Raw genomic sequence first — 14,582 nt, 5'->3', positions numbered from 1 at the left:
ACTGCTACATTGCTATGCTCTCAGTCTACAACTCGAATTGTGTTTGGAAAAAAGAGCAATGTTGCTGATAGCCAGTATTTTTACTCATCTTAAGTTTTTCTCAGAAGATGTCATTGGGCCTTCTCCTTTAAACCATTTTTAATCTCTTGCTTGCCTGTGATAGGGTTGGTATTATGATCTCGTATTTCGATCCAGCTATGAGGAAAATATGGTGATGTACATCCCTATCAGGACGTTGTGACTTGAAATGAAACTTTACGGTGGTGGACATGGAATTATGATTGGTGATATTCAACGACACTAGGTATGTGTGCTTAGAGATGCAATGGGAAACTTCATTCCATTTCGCAATGTGGCTTCAATATGCCCCATGCACCAAAATGGCAAAATTGTGATCTCTGCCCCTTTCTTGCAGAGATTGCAATCTTGTTTTTCTTGTTTTTCGGTTTCATTGCATTTGTGATTCTTGAATTGTGATTCATTTTCTTGAATTGTGATTCATTGCAATCTTGTTTTTCATATTCACCCCAACTGCCCCCCCCCCCATAAAATAATCCTTTTCAATTACCCCCAAGTATTTCCTTTGTTTTTTTTTTATTGTGCCGAGGCTTGTGGAGGAGCTAGAACACAGAACGGATCAGGATGGAACAGAACAAAAAGAACAGTAGAAAGAGAGGAAGGTGGGGGAAAACACACCGATAGTAGGTTCAAGGGACAAAATAGGGGAAAACTTGGAGAAATAAGAGATCTGGGAAAGAATGAGGGCAAGGGGAGAACAAATGGGGTGATCAAGGTGAATACAATACAATTGTAAACTCAATCACAGAAGGGGAAAGAAAAACGGGAAACTCAGAAAAAGGTGGGCCTCGGGGAGGGGGGGGGAGGTTCAACAGAGGTAGAAGAGATCATGGTTGTAGATTGGGGATGAGCTGAGATGGTGGTGAACAGCTGTCTTGAGGCTCTGGAGGGAAGAATGAGATTGAAGAAGTTGGTTCCACAGACGAGAAAAAGTTTCTGGATTTTGGGAGTTTCAGCAGAAGTGGGTTGCAGGTGGACAACACGTGCCCTGCAGAAACTGGGTGGGACAGAGCGCATAAAGGTCGAAAGAGTTAAATTAATTATTATTTATGAAAGTTCTGCTGTCTTTTTGTAGTGAATGCAGACTGACTAAGAAGATGTCAGAAGTTGCTTCACTTGACTAGCACCTGTGCATATTTTGCCAAGATACCACAAATGAGCAGTTAAAGTGTCCTGCAAAATCTAAAAAGAGCAATTAGTGGAAAGGGTTACTTCACACTTGTGGACATTTGGGTATCAATGTTTTGTGGTTGACTCATATATGCATGCATACATATATACATACATATTGCGTGTTCAAGTATCCGTAAACACGAAATTACTTGGAGCCGGGACTTTACGGTCTGAGAGGTGGTCCATGCGCTCTTTTAAGGCAATATGTTCAATATTACTTGACTTTTACCGTTCCCCAAGGTTGTCCAATTGAGCTGAAACAACAGCAAACCTATATGGAAAGCTGATGGCTGAAGCACACCCTTGCCTTTGAAAGAATTAATTTTTTTATAATGAAAAGCACAAGGAAGAGGATCGACATGATGCTACATAATAACAGAACAAATCAAGCGAGTCAAGAGACACAAAAATGGGAATGGAAAGGTGCAAACTTATATACAATGGAGAAATAAAAGCTCAAATTTTAACCCATTCAACATCACATATATCACTTTCACCACACAACAAGAATGCAGACGGTACTTCCCTTTTCTTTACCATGCACAGGGTGAACGCAATTCTCGATGATGATGAATTGCCAATGGAATGTGCTGCTTGATCTGATCCTCCAATCTGAGTGATGTGCGACCTACGTACCTGGCATCACACCAGCACTGAAATTCATTAATAACGTTGTTCAGTTTTATTAGGGAGCACATATTTATGTACTGAGGGGAGCAGTTTGTGGGTAGTAAAATCACTTCCGTTGCAACAGAATTGTAACATTATGAAACTGACCGTTTCACCTGTTGTTTAAACTTTTGGGTGATTTTACCTCTCCATGGCAGCTGAAGATAAACCGGACACTTTTCTGGTCCAAATATAGTGTCCTCAAACCGAATGGCAGTTTTGCGAGATGAGTCACTCAGGGTAGCCATTGTCCCGGTGAATGGTTTCAATGCACTCAATTTCAGCAGAAACAATTTCCAAATTTCAATTACTTTCCAAAGAACCAATCGGAACAACTTGGAGACTAGTCGGACACAACCAGCCCATACATGTAAGAACCCAACAAGAATGCATGCTCAAAAAGTGAATCTGCCATTGGTCAACATCTCCTGAACAATTCCGAATGTGCCTCGGACTATCACGCTGAATGGTTCCAGATTGTGGCATGTGCACATACTGAAGCACATTTATGTGTTCTTGAAGCCGCATCTATAAACACATGAGCTTCTGTTCTTTGCAAACAAAAAAAGTATGTGCAAACACTGCATTTGTTCTGACAGAGCATTGTTCTGACATTTAGGAGGTCATGGGTTCCCTCGGTGTCTCAAGGCCTTGATGTGTATGTTTGTGTCAGTAACAGTCCAAAGAACCAATCCCCAACTGTCTGAATAAATTAATTGTTTCATTTTGTGTGCCCTTACGAGCTGCAAGACGAAAAGCTTTGAAAATGTCCGTTCTTTTTCCTGCTATTTTCAAATTTTGTATTACCAAACGGTTATTCATATTGTATGTTTACAGACGAAGGCCACCTCCATCATGTCTGTCTTAAAATCTCCATCCCTTCTGTCCTTTTATTTGATGTGTAAACCTCTATTATCCATCGTAAATGTGTATTTTTATACGCCCGATATATATATATATATATATATATATATATATATATATATATATATATATATATATATATATATATATATATATATATATATATATATATATCGGGGCGTATTATGTGATACCGATCGTCCGTCCGTCCCTCTGTCTGTCTGTCTGTCCATCCGTTCCTGTCCGCCCTCTAACTCCCAAAAGTTTTCAACTTTCATATTTGGTACATAGGTGCAGACTGTGGAGACAGTGTGTCGCGACATACGTTCCCTTGACCCTTTCCCTTGACCCAAGGTCCCTTGACCCTTCCGTGCGTGTGCGCGCTTGTGTGTGTGTCACAGAGACTTTTTTGGGTGTATATTGTGCTCACTTGCACTCTTGTTAGTATTTGGATCAGCCAAGGCACTATTTTAGCGAGAGAACAGTGACCTGGGCCACTCAGCAGAAAGGGGGTGGGGGTGTAATATATCACTCAGAAGCTCGACCTTCTAGGAAAGGAGTTTAATCACAGCTCACACACGCGGCCATCAGGATCACCGCCATTGTCGCACCTCCCTGACGTCACCCCCGAGCCGCTGGCCCAAACCACCGATGACGATTGTGGGCGTATGCCACACTCCTCCCTTTTTAAGCTGAAACTTGCAAACCTACTATTCAACCAAATACACTCATAACTTAGGGCACGCCCTGGTGTAGCAATTCCACATAAATCAAAATCACAAGAAAATACGATTAACCCTTAACCACTTTCCATACCATAGCAGTTTGCCTTCAACAACAGCAACACCAAACATTGTGAGTAACAGTAAAACCAAATCATCGATGAAAGTTAATTCCAAGTTAACTCGTATGCATACTATTCACAAGTCCATACAGTTAGGAGATATTCTGAGGCGGGAAGAGCGACTGAGTACTTGCTCTTCCAATGGTGCTGCAGGAGGTGGTGGTTCAGCCAACCCATTGGATCCTGGATGGTATGGAGCTGAGGTGAGGTGGGTGATTCCATTGATATCTACAAACTTTTGAAATTCTGTACTCGTGAATCCATCCATCCATTGGGACCATACTCTGTGCAGAGCATTGGTGCTACCTAAGCAGTCTCCTGGGCTATTGGGCACAATCCTGGATGGGTCGCGACTCCGACACAGACTAGTGAATGATGGCCCATAATCCAACACCAAAGTTCTGGGTAACCGATGTTGAGAAAATGTGGCTTCAATTTACCGATGGTGGCTTCAGATAAGGTTGTTGTCATGGGATGCATGTCCATCCACTGAGAGAGAAAGAGAGAGAGATAGAGAGAGAGATCAGTAATGACCAGAAACATTTTGCCCAAAAATGGCCCAGCATAATCAATGTGTATGCGCTCCCAAGGTTTCTGGGGCCACTCCCAAGGTTTCTGGGGCCATTCTCAAGGATGCATCGGTGATGATGCAAGCAACTTTGCGTTTGCCTGTCACAAATTGCAGTTGTGAACTATATTCTTGATATCGAAATTGAGATTGGGCCACCAAACATAGCTCCTCGCAAACGCCTTCATTCGCACCATTCCTGGGTGTGCTTCATGAAGCATTTCCAGCACTCTCGTTCTACCTAGTGGGGGAACTCTGTCCCTACAACCCCACAAGATCACACCATCTTGGGCACTCGCAGAATCTGAGACTCAAATCTGCACGGAAACACGGCTTTGGACGCGAGGATCCAGCAGGGAATCTTCAAAGTGGTTAACTGCCGCGGTCACTTTGATGCGACTTGCCAGATTCAAACCAGGCAACCCGAACAGCAGATTCTATAACAATACATTTGTGAATGCGTGTACAAAGCCAATTATAACGGGAACAGTCGATGATGCCACATGTCAAATGCTTCCCATTTTCCCTTTTCCCCACCTCTTGTTTTTATCATTTTATTGATTATGGCAAACACCACCCCCTGAAGGAGGCCTTAGTGATATGAACTGTGTAAGGATGTTCAGATGGGCGAACCATATTTTGGGCCAGACCTTCAAAAGCCAAAAGTGAGGGGCACTGATTCCAGTTGGGGATAGTACTGGAATTGGAAAATTGGCTGTTAGACCAGAGCTGGCAAGTAATAGAGAGTTGGTTGTGTAGCACAGTTTAGGGAGAGTTGAGCTGCATTCGATTCCAGTGGCAGCAGTCAGAGTTTTGACCAGACCTGCACAAGCCCATTGGAGACTCCCCAAGAGCTCTCCAACTCAACCACATGATACATAAGTTCTTCCTCGAGTAGTTGCTCACAAAGCAACTCAATTTCTGTGCTTAGATGGGATTTTTCTTTTTTTATTTATTAATTCAATTTCCCTGCAACTTTGTTCATTGCATTCCCTCCTTCCACAGACTTTTCCCACTGCTTGTTGTAGGATCCATGGCCTTACTGGGGAGTTCCAACATTAGGTGTTAATGTTGTCATGTCTGTCCTGTGTTGGGGTTCTAACAGTTTTTGCAGTGTGTGTGTGTGAGAGAGAGAGAGAGAGAGAGAGAGAGAGAGAGAGAGAGAGAGAGAGAGAGAGAGAGAGAGAGAGAGAGAGAGAGACAGAGACAGAGACAGAGACAGAGACAGAGACAGAGACAGAGACAGAGACAGAGACAGAGACAGAGACAGAGACAGAGACAGAGACAGAGTTGTGAGGAAAATAAATGAAAAAAACGAGGTGTATGTGCAATAATTTATTGTTTTTAAATTGTTTGAGACAACTTTCTTGCTCTGTCATTTTGGTGGGAAAAACCCCACCAGCTTTGGAGGCAACCGTTGGTTTGCGCATTAATGAGGAGGCCACAGGTCTGTTGATGCACTCTATTCATGTTAAGGAACCAGGCCGCTCAGGTTTTATTCGGGCCAAAACCGTCCAGTGTGACCATGGTCTATCAAGAATGACCCACATGTGTTAGTTATTATATTAAGACAATTACACAACCACATGTTTAAGTTTTTATTTCTTTTTTTTAGGAACATTTTCAAAATGGATACAAATCCTGCCTCGTGAGACCAAATAACTCATTTATCATGAATATGCAAATAATTCGAAACAAGAGATGAAAACTTTTCGTCTGACAGATAATGCTCATTTAGATAGAAATCAATAAGAACATACATGTGTGTGTATATATATTTTTTTATTTTTTTATTTTATAAGTGGGATAATACAATATATGGTGGAAGTGTGTATAGCTAATTTTATAGAGTCGGACTCATACATTAATACATAAGTTGGCTGTCAGTTGTAAGTTTTAATGAACACACAAATCACAAGATGTCCAAATACTGTCCTGTAATTTTACTTCATATTGGATCCAAAGATGTGAATTAAAACTGTAAAGTTGATCTTTTCAATACCTACTGGTAACAGAACAATGTTATATTTGTTCCAATTCACAATGGCCAAGTATCTCTCACTCGAAAAGGGCACCCAAGCTTGAGCTAATAATCATTTTCCATAGTTACCAAATCTGCAATTAGTGGCATGCAACAGTTTTGACAAAAAAAACAAGTGTTGGTTTTCTGTTCCAAGAAGTTTGAATATTATTGTTGCGATTAAAATTTCAATGTGTGACGAATAATTGTTGTAATGTCAGTTTTGATATCTGTTAAGATTACGAATACAAATGACATAATTTCTGACAAAGGCTTCAAATCATATGCCTGGTTTTGGCTTAATGATTAGTTAGGGTGGTGGGTTTGGATCCTCGGGTCCTGACTTCAAATCCTGCTCAGCTGTTGAATTAATACCAGGTGGGGTTAACTTGACCTGTCATCCTTCTGAGGTCGGCAAAATGAGTGCCAGCATGCTGGTATACTGTGTCGGAGTGGTGACCCATCCAGGATTGTGCCCAATAGCCAAGGAGACTGCTTAAGCAGCACCAACACTCTGCACGGGGTATGGTCCCAATCTCTTCCTCCTCTCCTCCAAATCATCAAACTTGCATTGGAACCAATCAATGAAGGGTCCATTTTTAAAGATTCTTCCAATAACTAATCACACAGATGGTTAGGAGAAGCTATTGAACAGATCTGAAGACAACACAAGGAAATAACCAATATTAGTCCTGTTTTTCAAGTTTATGGTTTTCAAAAATTTTCAAGTTTAAGATCCAACACTAAAATACAATGTTATTCAACAATCAACCCCAAACATAATTTATGCATACAGTATAATAGGGCTCATGGATTAAAACAACAAAAGATACATGAGGCATTCAAAAAGTTGTATGAACAAGATACTCATTATACTCCAAGGAATGCAGTTTTATTATTTTTCTACATATAAGTATCAAAAATTAGGATAAACATTTTTTCTTACTAATTACATATAAACACACACATTCTTGCAATATTGTATCTCGTTCGTAGAACCTTTTGAATACTCCTCGCATAAGGCTCATGTGTATACTTGTAATATGCTCCAGGGAAATAGATGGATATAGTATGAACAAAACAACAAGATTCCTGTGAAAAGTTTCTTTAAAAATTCAGAGCATATTGTTTCGCTCCGAAAAAGGAAGACAAACAAGAAGTGCTGTTGTGAGGAAGACAATAAGTGGTTGATGCAATTAACTTTAAATGTCATAATGTAACATGGAGGTATTTTAAACATTGCTACAAAACATGCTCCCGAACTAAGAAAAAACAAAAAACAAAAGTGCAAACAATTGGTGCAATCATTCCTTCCTCATGCTGTACTGCATGAAAACATGTTGATTCAAGACATCTTTAATGAGGAACAAGTGGTTTTTGAACTGTTCGATCATGGGGATTTCTGATGAGAATGAAGGGAGCTTTTTGCTATGTGACAATCATCTCATCATTGGGGAGCCTTTACAGGTTGATGAATGGTCCATAAACCTTCACACGTGTATGAATGGTCCATAAATCTCCACATGTTTATGAATGGCTCAGAGGTGTAATTACAGCAGATTCTGCAGGTGAAACATCAAAAAAAAAAGAAAAAAGTGTAAACAATTTTTTTGAGTGGTGATCAAATTGCGAAAAATATCATGGACACAACAATGATAAAAAACATGGGTTTTTTGGTCATCAAAAAAGAAAAAGTGGTCATCATAATTAGGAAAATTATGCACAAAGCAACAAAGAAGAGACATTCAAAATGATTTTTGTTGGTGGTCACCAAATTAAGAAATCACTTTGCATGAAGCACAGGTTCCTGCAAATATATATTTATGCTAACATGTTACATTTATAGATGGTTCCTCCAAGCTCCCATACAAACAAACAAATCAACTAAACACCAAAAATAAACCAATGTCACCCGCAGGGTGACCCGTATCTTGCCAAAAGGTGACCACGTGTGACTTCTTTAAGGTCACACTGAGGTGAACAGAGCTGCCAGGAGGATTCACCAGGATTCACCATTCACCAGGAGCGACTCCTTGAGGAATATCTGCCTACGAGAGATTCCGATGAGAATCGTTCTACAGAGTAACCATGAAAAATATGCTTTTGCCTCATAACGTCACCAAATGACGTCATAATGTCTCAAGCTTGACATATCGAGAAAGCACTCATCGAGGTGTTCAATTTGAGGTACTACACGATATGGTTCCTAAAACTTGAAAATTTGACCTTGGGGTCAAATATGTTTGACCTTCGGCGCTAACCATGAAGGTCAAGGCCAATCGCCACCAAAAATTAATCAGCTGAGTGCCAGACCATGAACTATATTCCCATGAAGTTTGAAGACGATCCAATCAAAATTACTCAACAAATAAGGGTTTCGTCGACTCCCCTAATTTGCGACAAAGTGACCTTGACCTTTGACCTTGACCTTCAAAATTTTATGTGCTGAAAGGGACCTCTATAGGCCTCTGATATGCGAAGTTACAAAAATTTCCAATGATAACTGTGCTCTGCAGAATTTTTTATACGTGATTCCAGACAAACAAAAAAAACAAAAAACATACAAGCTGACTAATATATCTTGCAAAAACTTCGTTTTGGCAAGATAATAAGATAATCCACATCTCCAATTAACGATTGTTACTTTTATGAGTTAAATCAGACAAAATGTCATATTATGTAATGAAGAAGTTCTGAAGGTGATGTACAGAGTCTCTCGACAATCAGTCTGGAATCATAGGAAATATATTTTTGTTTTATTTTGAGATCATGCCTTTGAGGACATCGTGGACCAATAGAATGGCCAACCACAGTCCAGATATAACATCACGACTTTTAAAAATTTATTTGGGGGCACCTGAAATCAGTGGTTTACACCACGAGACCATGTACGTTTGAAGACCTAAAGGAAGAAATGAATGTGCTAAAATTAATATGTTAATGTTAAGAAATGTTCAAAGAAACCTACATGTACAATAATTGATAGGAGTATGCATATCAGTGGCTCATAGTTTGAGCAAGTATTTTCATTAAATTGTTTTCATAAAATATCCCTATGATTCCAGACTTTTTACAAACCCTAGATGGTTATTACGAGAGATATGGTGGCGTTGACCACAGTATTTGCGCAGTAGTTGGTCGAAACCGTAAGAAAACAGCAAAATCAACAACAAAAAAAACCAGAATCTCTCGCTCTGTCTCGCTCTCTCTCATTCTTTGTCACTTTCTCGCTCTCCTTAACCCAGAAAGAAAAACCGTTTCTGTGTCGAAATGACAAACTTTGAGACAATAAAAAAGAAAGCAACACAAGCTACAGCATCCACATGCAGTATTAAGACTTAGGCGGTGACAGCATATCGGAAGCAGCAGAGTGATGATCACGGAATGCTTCTGGCGTCGTGCGATGCACACCAAAAGCAGTGATGAAGATGTTGACCACAACAATGACAAACACCAGGCCCGTTGCAATGTTGTTTATAGTGTCCACTCGGTGTTGTTTATCCGGGTTGGTGACATCAGATTTGACTGACGGGGAAGCGGAAGGTGAAAAAGAGAGTGGGTGAAAGAGACTCACGTGTGCAAGTGCATTGAAATAAACACTCATTTGATTGCAAGAAAATGTGTTTATCATCAAATGCGAACAGAAATAGCTGGTCAGTGAACTACTATTGAGAATAAGGGACCTTTTTAACATTAATGATACCATGTTAATGTTTTTCATTACATTCTTGTTATCAATGTAGTACCAGCTAAAATTCTGGAGCTGCTATGGACTTGTACTCGCAGGCATTTCTGGTTAATTACAACTCTTAGCTCGGTTCTTTAGTTCAATTTGGTTCTGGCATAAAAGCAGTTCTGAACTCGATCGTGGAGACATTTCTTTCAAATTGCACAAAGCGTTCATCAACAATATTATCAGAAATCTGTACTTACTATACTGTACATCTTTACCTATAAAAGGCAAAGATCTCTCGCTGTGTCTCGCTCTTTATCTCTCTCTCTCTCTGTGTTCTTCTTTACCACATCTTTAAAGTTACAAACTCCAAATTCGGAGTACAAATACAACTTTGTGTGGGGGTAACATAGGCTATGTGGCCATGGCCTCACACAGGTGTATGTGTGTGTGTGTGGGGGGGGGGGTGTAAATTCTCAATGTAAATGTGTACCGTGTAGCACAACCTGGTGATGGGTGGTGGCAGAGGGGATTCCAATTTCCTTTGGCAACAAAGTGTTACTTATTCATGTTTCTCTTCCTGCACAATACTGGGTAAAATCTGCTCGTTAAAGCATAAAAACGCCATCATTAATTTTTTATAGTTTTACAATTGTCTGCTATGCTTAGCAACATTAAAACGACAAGACACCTCAGCCTATTGTCTGAAGTGCATGGAAATCTCCAGGCTGGTCAGAGAATCACATAATTATGTCATGTGGGAAGCAATGAGATGAGAGAAGATCCCTGTAGATATTGCACTCACTCAATATTTGTTTAAGTTAAAGACTATGTCATCATCTGAAGAGGACTATGACGTTCCCTTGGAAGCGATTAACTTTTGTAGAGTGCAGGATATAAATTTTAGCTGCCCAGACCACATAAAACAAGCAAATTATCAAAATACAACACAATATTTTTATGTACAGTTTCTACAGCTCATGGACGAACTGTCACACACACACACACACACACACACACACACACACACACACACACACACACACACACACACACACACACACACACACACACACACACACACACACACACACACACACAGACACACACACACACGTTACATGCACATGTACAGAGACATCAGCTAAACATAGCCCTTGACCCAGAGTTGGGGACTCCAGTCGCAAAATTTGCGACTTGGGACTTGACTCGGACTTGATGAAATTGACTTGGGACATGGTATCTGGGGATTTGCAACTTTTTTGCAACTTAAATGCGACTTGAGTTTATAATAACTTGTTCACAATGTTCGGAAATAATCGTGAAATAAACATTGAATGAAAATGGGATTTAAAATCAATGGTAAATGATTTTCAGTCATCGGCATGCATGGTTCTGTCAATGACGACATATACCGCATACATGTATGCTGTACATGTGCAGCGTGCCAGCGCATACAGCCGCCAGATCGCATACCGTACTCCACTAAGGTTAAAGGGAGTGTCCACTCTCCAGACAGCACAAAGCACACCATGTTCAAGTGGCAAGCATCAGTCTTATCAACATAGGAAGCACAACTTTATTCAAACAATGTGAATATGTCATTGACATTCATGTCATTCATTGACAAACTTGGCCAAGTGCACGTCCCGACGCGATAAAATGATTTTTTGATGATTTAAATGTCATTTGATTTGGATTATTTAAACTTCATCAATAACTGGAAATTATATCATGACAACAATTGAAGTTAATAAGTTATACATTTCATTTTCTCCAGTGTCCCGCCCTCTTTATGCTTCCACAGCATCCACCCTCTTCCTAAATCCCCGAGCGCCCTGCCCCCCTTCCTGATTTTCCACCATCTTCGTGATTATGTTGCACTTTAACATACATAATAAATTAATATACAAGTAAATTATTAAAACCTCCTTTCCCATACCACGTTGAATGCTTTGGTTTTACGTTTAAACAATTTCAACATAAACTGAGGTGACTGACTAGTCTCATAAACATATGTTCAAGTAGTTACACGAGATATGAGAAGTAAATTTAACATGAATTAATTTTTGCTGAGAACAAAGCAAAAAATGTCCACAATTTTTTTGTTGACAATCCAAAAAATTGTCCAAAAAATGTTAAACAGAATTTCAGAACATACACTGCATTAAATGAAGCCTCGTGTCTTAATTCCTTGAAAGCTTGTACACTAAGGTTTATAAGTAAATGTTGGGCTTCCACAAATTGAAGTAATGCTACGGTGACTTGAGACTTGCCCTGAAAGACTTGAGACTTGCCCTGAAAGACTTGAGACGACTTGAGACTTGGCTAAAGTAGCTTGTTGACATCTCCACCTTGACCTTGTGGGAAACCGCTTCCCATTGCACACTGGGTGCCGACAGCACCATCTAGTGGTAGTGGTTTTGTCTCCGCAGTTCGTGGGCCACTTTTAGCAAGAAATCTCCCTCCCCAAGGGATGCCAACCCATAGAGTTTTTTTCCCCATGTTATATCCTCTAAATGCTGAGCATTAAACAAGGAAACAGCATGTAACATTTCAAAAGTCTTTGACATAAATTGGCCAGGGTCAGAATCAAACCGTTGACCTCCCAAACTCAAAGCAAATGCTCAAACCACAATGCTACTGAGTGAGGTGAATTAATTACTTCGTTTGCTAATTTAATTAGTTTATTGATCAATTATTATTTATTTGGTTTGTTTATTTGTTTAATCAAATACAAATAACAAGATTTACTATCTGGGGGTTAAAAAGAGAGAAGTAGGATGGAAGCAATGACAACAGGTAGACAGTGTTGCGGTTTTGGAAAGACCCCAGGGAGTTGCACTCGACACATAAGGATCCCTAGTTTAGATATTTCCAAGGCAATTGTGTTTAGTTAGATTACCTTTCCCCTTATATCAGGGACAGTGAGATGTGTTGTGTGTGGAAAGAAGGTCCAAATTCCTCCCTTTGTAATTCTTCCCTTTCTAAATTCCCTCTTTTCTTCTATCCCTTCTACTCTCTCTCCCCATCCCCCTTAATCCCTCTCCTTCCCTGCACCTTCCTTCAGAGCAACCATGCACACAAAGCAACATGCATTACAAAACACACACATTTCAATACAAAGTATTACGTTACATTACAAATCAAAACCATTTAAGCCCGAGCGCAATCAATGAGGGAATCTACATGGCCGACCCTCCAAGCAGATATGGAGAAGGAAAAGACCGGGTGTGTGCTCCAATGAGGAAATTACATGCGAAGGTCAAAGGGCACTGGGGTGACCTTCGCTCCTGAAGCCTCACCCAAGAGCCATAAAAGCTTGAGGATTTCTGGCATCGGGACTGCTTTGCGTCTGGGGAACGACACACGACAAGCCATGCAGTGAGAACGAGCCTCTTCAAAGAATGAACTGCTACGAGAACAGAACTCTGTGAGGACGAGCAGGTTGGTACCACGAGGTCAAGGGTGGACGGGCAGTGGGAGGTTCCCTGGATGCGGCGGCCAAAAACACTGATCTTTCTCTCCAATCACTACTTCTAATTTGTTGATTTGTGATGCACAAAAGAGCTTCAATGATTATCTATTGACCCGTCAGGGCGGGGTTACTGATTTACACCTCAGCATACACCTGCACCTCTCCCAACATGTTGCACCGCAGTGTCCTCTTCTTTCTCCCTTTTATCCCTCCCCTTCATGTTGGGACCCACGTGGGCCAGCCAGCTTGCAGTATGTTAGTGAGAAAGGGGTCGACAACACACCCCAAGTTCTTCTTCTTCTTCTTCTTCTTCTTCTTCTTCTTCTTCTTCTTCCTATATCCATCCCCTTTCTTGTCTAATTTCCTGAATGTATGAGGCGTGCCTGTATTGTGTTTTAGTGATAAGATAAATTTCCGACCCCACAGGTAAGTATGCCATTTCTCAGTTGTCCAGATGCAGGCGAGTGCTTCCTTCTCTACTGCAGAGTACTTGCATTCACATTCTGTGAGCATTCGTGAGGCAAATGTTACTGCTTCCTCTGGAGAGCCCTCATTAAGTTGAGTGAGCACTGCTCCAAGTCCATAATCAGATGTGCCTTCTGTGGTTATAAAGACCACATCTTGTGGTTATAAAGACCACAAGCTGTAAGGTCTTTGCTTTCCTCATGCAAGGGCACTTGATGGTATGCACTCCGAAGATCAAGAGTAGAGAACATTCTCGCTCCCTGAAGTTCTGCGAATACCTCTTCAATATGTGGGAGTGGATACTGTATATTACGACCACCTTGTTGGGTTCACGAAGATCCACCCCCTCATCTGGGGTCACAATGGTGGTCAGAATAGGGTCAAACAAAGCAAGTGCAGGGCTGTTAGCAATCTTTTTTTTACCCTTTCAAGTTGAGTGTGCGCAGCCTTGGTCCAGGAGAAGTCAGCATCCTTGCGCAGTTAGGCACGAAGTGGATCCACAACTGTTGCATTATTTGGAATGAATTTGGAGTACCAAGAAGTCAAACTCAGAAAATAACACAGAGCAGATACATCCTTTGGGATGGTGCTTGTGTTACTGCCACCACATGTTTGGTGTTTGGGCTCATGCCCTTTTCTGAGATCACGTGCCCCAGAAAAGAAAGTTCAGCCTTCCTGAAATGACATTTGTCATACTGCAGTTTTAAACCTGCTTGATCAATACGATTCAAAACAGCTTGAAGACGTTCC

The 14,582-nt window shown here is 40.7% G+C and overlaps 1 protein-coding gene and 1 long non-coding RNA gene across 5 annotated transcripts in view; one reads left to right on the top strand and one right to left on the bottom strand.

Annotated features, from left to right (window-relative positions):
• LOC147018078 (uncharacterized) overlaps window positions 1–14,582 on the top strand; it is a 71,623-nt gene that overhangs the window by 16,136 nt on the left and 40,905 nt on the right. The window lies entirely within an intron of this gene.
• The window catches only part of LOC147018079 (ninjurin-2-like), a 29,703-nt gene continuing 20,902 nt past the window's right edge, over window positions 5,782–14,582 (bottom strand). For 2 of the 4 annotated variants that reach the window (XM_085897418.1, XM_085897419.1), the window contains 2 exons: window positions 9,628–9,741; window positions 5,782–7,778 (listed from right to left, as the gene is read on the bottom strand). In XM_085897418.1, coding sequence (XP_085753544.1) covers window positions 7,744–7,778; window positions 9,628–9,741 — 149 coding nt within the window. In that variant the 3' untranslated portion in view covers window positions 5,782–7,743. Of the gene's footprint in view, window positions 9,742–14,582 lie in introns of all 4 variants that reach the window. The other 2 variants (XM_085897415.1, XM_085897417.1) reach the window with 1 other exon arrangement.

Source organism: Eptatretus burgeri, chromosome 10 (assembly GCF_056783735.1).
Source record: "Eptatretus burgeri isolate ZD-2024b chromosome 10, Ebu_testis_v1, whole genome shotgun sequence".
Taxonomy (NCBI): Eukaryota; Metazoa; Chordata; class Myxini; order Myxiniformes; family Myxinidae; genus Eptatretus; species Eptatretus burgeri.
The sequence above is the reverse complement of the archived record's forward strand: the minus strand, read 5'-3'. Positions and strand labels throughout refer to the sequence as shown.